The sequence below is a fragment of the Antennarius striatus genome, chromosome 13 (genome assembly GCF_040054535.1).
Source record: "Antennarius striatus isolate MH-2024 chromosome 13, ASM4005453v1, whole genome shotgun sequence".
Lineage (NCBI taxonomy): Eukaryota > Metazoa > Chordata > Actinopteri > Lophiiformes > Antennariidae > Antennarius > Antennarius striatus.
Genome location: NC_090788.1, coordinates 5,106,752 through 5,115,432, shown reverse-complemented (window position 1 = coordinate 5,115,432; position 8,681 = coordinate 5,106,752). Strand labels below are relative to the sequence as shown.

At 42.3% G+C, this 8,681-nt stretch overlaps 1 protein-coding gene across 1 annotated transcript; it reads right to left on the bottom strand.

Annotated features, from left to right (window-relative positions):
- Positions 1-377: 377 nt before the first annotated feature.
- samsn1b (SAM domain, SH3 domain and nuclear localisation signals 1b) lies at positions 378-8,227 on the bottom strand. The gene is made up of 15 exons (XM_068331725.1): positions 8,052-8,227; positions 6,457-6,591; positions 6,287-6,318; positions 6,104-6,144; positions 5,819-5,899; positions 5,652-5,707; positions 4,771-4,897; positions 4,311-4,678; positions 3,616-3,684; positions 3,365-3,475; positions 1,955-2,051; positions 1,687-1,838; positions 1,332-1,532; positions 1,070-1,220; positions 378-727 (listed from the first exon to the last, which is right to left on the bottom strand). Exons 1-15 carry the CDS (start codon positions 8,073-8,075, stop codon positions 546-548), a joined length of 1,827 nt encoding a protein of 608 aa, XP_068187826.1. The 5' UTR covers positions 8,076-8,227; the 3' UTR covers positions 378-545.
- Between the last annotated feature and the right edge of the window lie 454 nt (positions 8,228-8,681).

Genomic DNA, 8,681 nt, shown 5'->3' with positions numbered 1-8,681 from the left:
TGAATTCAACCAATAAGAATCATCTTCCATTCCATGAAAGACATGTTCCACGACCTTCAGGAGCCCCAAACTGTCAGTAGGCTGTCTGTGTCATTTATGCACAAGGTACAGCGCCTTATCACCATTGATGATTTTTGAAGTAAACCTACCATCCTGGTTTCTTCTTAAGCTGGAGGACATAATTATATAATATAAATAGCTTCAAGAGGAAGTAAGTGCGCACATCACCTTGTTACTATGGTTACAAAAATGGATTCTCCTTAAATGAGTGAATATGGTTTACACAGTTTGGATATGCACGATATTTGAAATCATTAGGATCAATAAATGAGTAGTGTAACTATCATGACATCAACACTGATTCATAAAACCTTTTATTTCTGGAAACGAATGCATCTTACGGAAATACTGTACGCCCTTGCAGTGCAGCTGAGGATGAGTGTCGACAAAATCTCAAAATAAGTCTTTAAATCAGAAATTACATAAAGAAATAAAAAGCAATCTGTGGATTCGCAAGTGATAAAACATGCGTGGAGAAAAACGGATCAATCGCATGAGGCGATCGTCTCCCCTGGTGGAGGGTATTCACACTGATCCGTCTCCTCTGTAATGCTAACAGGGCTGCTACATGGTGGCATGTGGCAGCCGGAGTCTCTTGGGCAGTTGTTCTTGTCCGCCTTCAGGTTCTCGCCCTCCTGATTGGCCCCGTTCTCCAAACAGCTATCGGCTGTGAAGCAGAGAATAAGGATAGGTACAGTGTGATGTCAGAGCAGAATAGATGAGCAGGAAGTAATCCTCTGCAGCTATAACTCCTGTCCATTAAGGCCTAGCTGTCTTCAGCGGCCCTCCTCCGGTGTCCTCCCCTACTCTCAGATACACTCCATCGGGTTATCCTGTCATCCCCTAACCTTTTTAGCTGCAGCCCGAACATCCCTCCAGCCTTATCTCTATGAGGCGTGATGTTATTATCCCACTTTCCCTCTCTGAATCGAAGTGTCACTTTTATCATGTCACAAAAAAATCCACGTGACGTCGCCGTCCTCGGATGAACTAGACCTCCACTACTCACAGAGCAGCTGCTGCAGGGAGTCGACGGCGGCGAGCAGATGGGACCGCTGCTCCGGATCAGTCACTTCCAGCCGCGTCAGGTGATGCTCCCTCAGCGTCAGCAAGTCGTCCATCGTTTGGTAGCTGTTCAGCTGCAGAGCTGAGGAATACTCCTATGAATGAAGTTTTAAAGAAAAAAAAGAAGAAAAAAAGACACGATTCAGCAGCTGTTTGCTCGTACCCTAAGAATCACAAATAGGAAGCGATCAGATAAAACACGATACCTCCAAACCGACGCGCCTCAGCAGCTCCTGGATTGTTGATTCTTGTCTCTCTTTGTGCGTTTGTTCTTCCTCCTGCGTGTCAGGACTCTCCTCTCTCAACTCATCCACATAAATAAATTTAAAACTTCCAATCCTGCCGTTCAGCATACCGGTCCATATTCCCATGGGGGGCTTGGCGATGACTTCAATCACATCCCCCACCTGGGAGAAAATTTAAAAGGACTCATCATCATGAAGACGACTACCTCTGCCATCACCAGAGCCAATTAAAACTCCGTGTTAGCACGATGCTATTTCAGCTGTGCAGTCTACCACCAGTTCATGTCGTCTCTATTTACTTTATCGACCTTTATACCTTGAGATTGAGGGATTCTGTGTCGTATGGACTCGGGACAAAGTCCGTATGGACTCTGGCTTTTCCACAGGACTGTCTTGAGCAGGGCAGGTCTTCCTCCAGCCTCAGGCTGTCTCTGTTACTGGAACAATTGGACCCACTGGTGACTCCACCTGGGGAAACAAGACATTCAAGAGTGTTCAATGAAGGCCTCCATTTCCATCCCTTTCTAATTGAGAGTCGCATCATTCATCGTGATGTGTTGTGAGGCGCGTCTGAAGGCTCTTACTTGAGGAGCTCTGTCCACTTTTGAGGCTGTAAAGGCTTTCCAGAGAGTTCTTGAATTGCCCCTCTTCACTATCTTCTCTTTTCTTTGCGTTTCCGTTCTGCGGAAGTAAAAAAAATATGAAATCACATTTTGATTCTGCGTCCTACGCGCTTTTGGCTAGCTGTCATTTTGAACCCAAGGGAAAGCCGCCCATGCAGACAGCTGAGTCAGGGCTCTAAGCCGCTGCATTTGACTCCTCGTGTGCTTGGCGTTACGTTACACCGGGACACGCAGCGCTTCTGGCAAGCAAAATACTTAATCCTGAAAGAGTTGCCTTTTATAACTGTGACCTGGGAGGTGTGTCCTGAGCTTAATCTCCGACTATCTGCTCACTTCTGAACTTGAACATCGACTTTCACACCGTGGATGATCTGCATCAACCCATTTACTGGCTGACTTCACTGCACTACCGCCGGTCGGCATGGCTACATGATCATAACCATTTCTCTTCTTAAATGTGACGGGGTCCTGCAGTCACAAGCAGGCCGCGGTCATTAACATCATGAAGTATGATGTCACAAAACTATTTATGAACTGATGATTCCTGACATTTGACTGACTGCATGAACCGATTGCGTAATTTCATGTACTTATTGATTATATAAATTAAGATTATAGGTGATAGTAGCGCACAGCAGTGCAAAAATGACTCAAAATGCACGAACCCATTTGGTTTTGACTCTCTGAAACAGAAGACACTCTTACACACATTTTGACGAGTCACAGATAGTATCAGTAATGTGCCAAACATCAGCTATTAGGACGTTAAACTGTTTCCATAATGTGACGGCTCTCTGACAATAATCCGGGCCCTCCAGAGGCTTTGTGTCATTTTTGGAAAAATACAAGAGACTTGAATGTGGTTTAGTCAAAGCATGCATGGATGGATGTTGTCACTGTAAGCTCCAGATAAACACAGACTCATAATTCACCCGGCACTTATTCATGCATTAAATCATCATGACTCATTCATTATTTATGCACCACTAAGAATGTGCTCTCACCCCTGTGAAAAACTGCCCATTTTTTCTGACCGAGGTTTTCATGAGTAATACCTGCCAATCGGATGAAGGTGATTGATCGTATATCACTACAAATATACTGCTCTGCTGTTTTTTTATACGGTATTTAAAACGTGTTTTTATATGGTAACCATTTTAAACCAAGTAAGTCAGACAAGGGGGCAGAAAATGGTAAATAATAGATTTATTGACCATTACTGGTGTGACTGTTGGCTTGCGGACTTGATAAACAGCTGATAGCTGTTGGGGACGGATGTTTTGTCATCAGGTAAGACCCGCAGTGAGCGCATATTGTTGTGAAATGAACTCTGATTGTGTTAACATGAGGTTTGCGGAGTGCATGACGTACAAAGACGGTCATTTTCTCCGGCGAGGCCGTCACGTGTTTCCATTTGTCACGCGATGATGTCTCCGTCTTCCTTCTCGGCAGCTTTACGTTGGTTAGATCGCCATTCCGTTCCTGTTTTAAGAAAACAACACGATAAACAGAATTTACCAATTTATCATGATGTGCATTTCCTGATTAAATTTCAAAATTTGCTGTTATGAGAGTAAAAAATTGAATTGAAACTGTCGGATTGAAGGGGTTGGTTCTCTCACCACAGAGTCGCCGTCATCCTGTGGTTTCATTAAAGGCTCTCTGAATGAAAATCTCCCAAATCTGGTCGACTGTTTGGAGAAAAGAGAGATTAAAATGTGTGTTTCTGGTGACAGATGGTTATGTTATATACTGTATATATATGTGTGTGTGTGTGTGTGTGTGTGTTCCCCTGTGACCCCACATTGTAAACGCTTGGGTGGTCGTTTATCTTTGTGTGATAAATTAGGTTAAACCCTGCCAGTCATACATTTATTAGTTCCCCAAGTCACTGTTGCCATTAGATTCAGTTAAACTGTCAGCGTTGCTCTGACTACATCTGTTCCATGACTCTGACCGTTAAAGGCTTTATTGTCACAGAAAGAACCTGTAAGAACTATTGTTGTTAATCCTGCAAATAATTCACACGCATGTATTTCCCTTTCTGACAAGCGTGATTGCCGGTTTTTTTTTTTTTATAAATTAACTAAATAGATTCAGAATTCCATCACAACCAAAAATGTGAATTAAATTCCAAAAATGAACGTCATTTTGAGAAATAACGTAACTTAGCTCATCTTACCGAAGCTCTCAAACGCATTTTATCTGTTTTAATTCATTTAAAAAAAACATTTCTATTTCCTGGCTGGGAGGAGCTAAAAGCAGGGGCGTGTCAGAGGTGGACATGATTGGCCACACCCAGTGAGGTTGGTCTTACGGTGTTTTGCGAGAGCTGCAGATCTGTGTCGGAGCTGATGGTTTGAGGAGGAGAAGGATCGGAAAGTTTGCTGTCCAGCTCTGATATCAAACTCTCAAAACGATCCCAATCCGTCGTCCAGGGCGACGAAAGGTCACCCCCGCTGACCCCTTGCTGGTGACAGGTGTGGTAGAAGGGAATCCAGGGCTGAGAACACTCAAACGGGCTCCAGCGATGGTCTCCTGCAGCGGGACTCCAAACCCCCTCCTCTGGATCCGGATCCTCCTGTTGTTCATGTAGATTTGATGACGTAGCAGTTTTAGGAGTCTTCTTCTGGGGTCTCGTCCCCAAGGCGATACAGGTCAACACTGGACTGGAGGCCCTCAGGTCTGAGGATGAACAGAAACCGTCAGTGTCAACAATCATGAATCCAACGTAGCTTCTTGAAACATTTGCACGAACACGGTTTCTGGTTTTTCACCATCGTCGTCTGCGCTCCTTCCTTTTCTACCCAGATGTCCCGTCTTTGCTTGCACAAGATTCTGCAGCTTCTTCAGTCTTCCTGTGCTGTGCACTGATTCTGCTGCATTAGATGTAGTTAAAACAGCCTGTAATTAAGAAAAATGCTTCCAATGAGATGCATGCACATTTTTATTTATTTATTTTTTTAGTGTGGATGTGACTGCAGTCCTTCTGGGATGTCCCTCTCTATCATCATGCATCAGCTGCGGGCATGAAAAGCATCAAAAGGGAACACAATGCAGGTGTTGTGAAGCAGGCGGGGCCCTTATAAAGCAGATTAAAGATTACACAGCAGATTAAAGTGAACTGTGGATCTGATTCGGCTGACAAACCAATGACCTCCCGCACGTTTTACCTCCCGTGCAAAGACCAGATAAAAATAACATCCTTCCATCTCACATCAGAACGTCTGACGTTGCGTGTTATTATCTAATGAGCTGCTTTCTATGATGGAATCAACCAATAGGAGAGAAGCTTCTGAGGTGAGGTCACATGCACAGATGTGCAAACACATCCAGGTACAGTAGATATCTACCTGCCCCAAACAGGCAGTCATGTGGGTTTGGGATTACTACCGACAGGGCCATGTGCACACGTTTTTCATTATTAGTGGTACAAAATAATTGTTCTTCAAATATATTATAATTATTAACAATTATATTCTAAATATATTATAATTATAATTGTAAATGTTGAAATACTGAAATAAATATTTATTTCTTCTAATCCAAACACAGTATGTTAGACACTATTAGGAATTAAATGTGTTATACAGAGATGAATGTATTAATGTACAAGCCAGAAATAAGGAATAATAAAGATAAAGGAAATTAATGTCACCTGAGCAGGTAGGTGTGGGCGTGTCCTGTCACCGGAAGCAGCAACTTTAGACGCATCTGTAAAGCAAACATACACAGACACGCACGCACACATCCTTGTTTAGTATGAACGCTTTCTGACGTCATTTCTCACGTGACAGCAGTTCTCTGGACTACAGATCGTTTAACCTTTCTTCTGGACTGTGATTGGATGAGACGAGTCCGTCCCGTCACGTGACGAGATCCGGCAGGCGTCATTCAGGTCTTTGCCTGCAACAGAGGGAGAGGGCACGACTGCGTCACGTGACTGTATACGTACGAGTTTCATGACGTAAATTTAGAGTTAGCCTGGAGATGCTTAAAATAAAGCCATGGTAAACAAAAACAAACAAACAAACAAACAAATAAATAGATTAAAAAAAATAATAAAATTTGAAACATGAACATAAGTGACCGCATTGATTTTTATCCAACCTAATGTTTCATTATCCACAGGCGATGACGTCACACACGACCTGAAATGACAAATAATATTAAGGATTGCAACACAATCAAACTGCAGAGTATCCATTAAATTAATTAATCATTAGTTATGCATAAGAAATTAAGTTTAAAAATATTTCTGTGCAAAATGAGTGGGGAAAAAACCTCACATACCTCCTGTTGTTCCTTTTTACTCTTACTGCACTCTGGTGTCAGGAAATAAAAGCTGGTATCAGTTACCAAAAAATTTTTTTAAATGCTGCTTGATAATCAGAGAGGGAAATTTAAAAAAAGAAAATAAAAGAAAATAGGTTATGGAAATAAAAGAAAACTAATGAACGTACAGAACTGATGGATGGGTCTGAGCCCCCCCATTCGAGCCTTCGCCTTAGAAGAGCGGGGCTGTACTGGTACTTGGGCCGGGCTTCCCTGAGCGTTTGGCGGTAGGGTGGTTCATATATGCTGTCTGTGGAGCCCTCCTGGGGGGTGAGAAACAGCCATCACTCTGCATGGTGGCAGCAGTCTGGTTTATAACACATGTGTGCTGCTGTTGAGAAGTTCTGCAGAAATTAATGGAAATCCCTGATGCCATGACGATGGAAATTCAGTTTAAACAACATATGACTGACACATCACATGTATGAAAGTGATGTTTTGTTCGTGGGCGTGGTTTGACTCCCGGTCCTCTGTGATTGGTCCATCCTGTCGTTCGCAGCTCAGGGAGGATTGATGGGTTGGAAGCTCATCATCTAAACCTCAAGACTGACATAGATACTGTAAGCTGTACCATCTCAATGTGTGTGTGTGTGTGTGTGTGTGTGTGTGTGTGTGTGTGTGTGTGTTTGCCTTTGATATGTTTTTGATGTACATTTTTCTCCTTTTCATTAATTTAGCAGCTCTCAGAGCTTCTTGCCCACATTAAACCCGGTTCTCCTGCCTCCAATGACACCGGTTGTGTAACCGCTGACATAAATCTGTCACGGTTTGTTTCGATGAGCAGAACATCCAATGCCGTCTTGTTATCATCTGACTTCATGTGACTCCGTGTGACATTTTGTGCTATTTTGTCGTTACTAAATTTAGATTAAAAGCTCCAAATCTGGCACCAGGTGGGAGTTGGAGTTACATCAAGTCCAAATTGTCACCAATGGACTCTTGGAAAACATGCAGTCATGTTGCATCAGTAAATGCAAAAAAATGAATAAACAAATAAACCAACAAATTTTGCAGCCATTGGCACGTGATTAGAATATCGATTAGCGTTTGTTGTACGGCTTTGTTTTTATCCCCACCGCAAGAAAAAAGTCTTTAAATACAACGACCGAGAAAAGAAGATGTACTTTTTTGCTATTCAGGAAAATTTCACCATTTATAGTGTTCTGGTTGTCATGGTTACGGGACAAACTTTACTCTGTGGGATTTGTGTCAACTGTTCAACAATTTTGCACATTCTGTAAACAAATGTCACAATCTGAAGAGATGTGTGCCACAATGCTTATAAAATGCTTATAATCCCTGGAATTATATATATATATATATATATATATATATATATATATATATATATATATATATATATATATATATATATATATATATATATATATATATATATATATATATATATATAAATAAAAGTATTTGTTTATTTATGCGTTTACTTTATGAGAAAACTGAACTAAAAAACAGCAAACACACGAGTTCCTCTCTGCAGGATGAATAGCAAAGGATCGGATGTAGAGTTTGTTCTGCCTCATTCCTGACTGATCATTCCAGATCCTAAACAACTACAACAACAACAACAACAACAACAATAACAACAACAACAACAATCACTCTCTCCCACAGGACACAAAGACTTTCTCCTGCTACCAGATCTCCTGACGCTGCAGAGGTTTAACAGCTTTCTGAAGAGGATGATGAAGATGATGGTTCTTACCAGCGTGAAGCAGAACAGGTTCATGTTTGAAGAAAAAGAGCCAACAGAGACATGCAGCCCACTGCGGTACGCACAAACACACTTTCACACACACACACACACACACACACACACACACACACACACACACACACACACAAACACACACACAAACACACACACTGCCTCCCACTCAAACGCACGAGCACCCCGTGATTCAGACGCTCACGCAGCCCCCATGTTTCTGCCGCCCGATGGCCTAATCCCAGCTCCAAATCCCTCACCTAATCCAATAGATGCAGGGAGCCCGACAGCGGCCTCACAAAGAGCCGGGCCAGCCGTGACAGCAACACAATAAACAACAGAGCCCACTTTGTTTGGCATGTGTCTGAAATGATAAAGACACGATGGAGGAGAAGTCATCAATAAAAGAGGCTCAAGCTTCTCCTCTCAAAGAGTTTCCACACAGACAAATACAAATAAATGAAGTGTGTGTGTGTTTGAACATGTGTTAAAACCAACGTTTTACATAGTTGGAATCAGAGAGTAAACAAGTTTAACCCTGGAGTGTGTGTGTGTGTGTGTGTGTGTGGTGGTGGGGGGGTAATCAAACGTCAATGGTGTAATTAAAAAGAGCTCTAATTCTCCAGT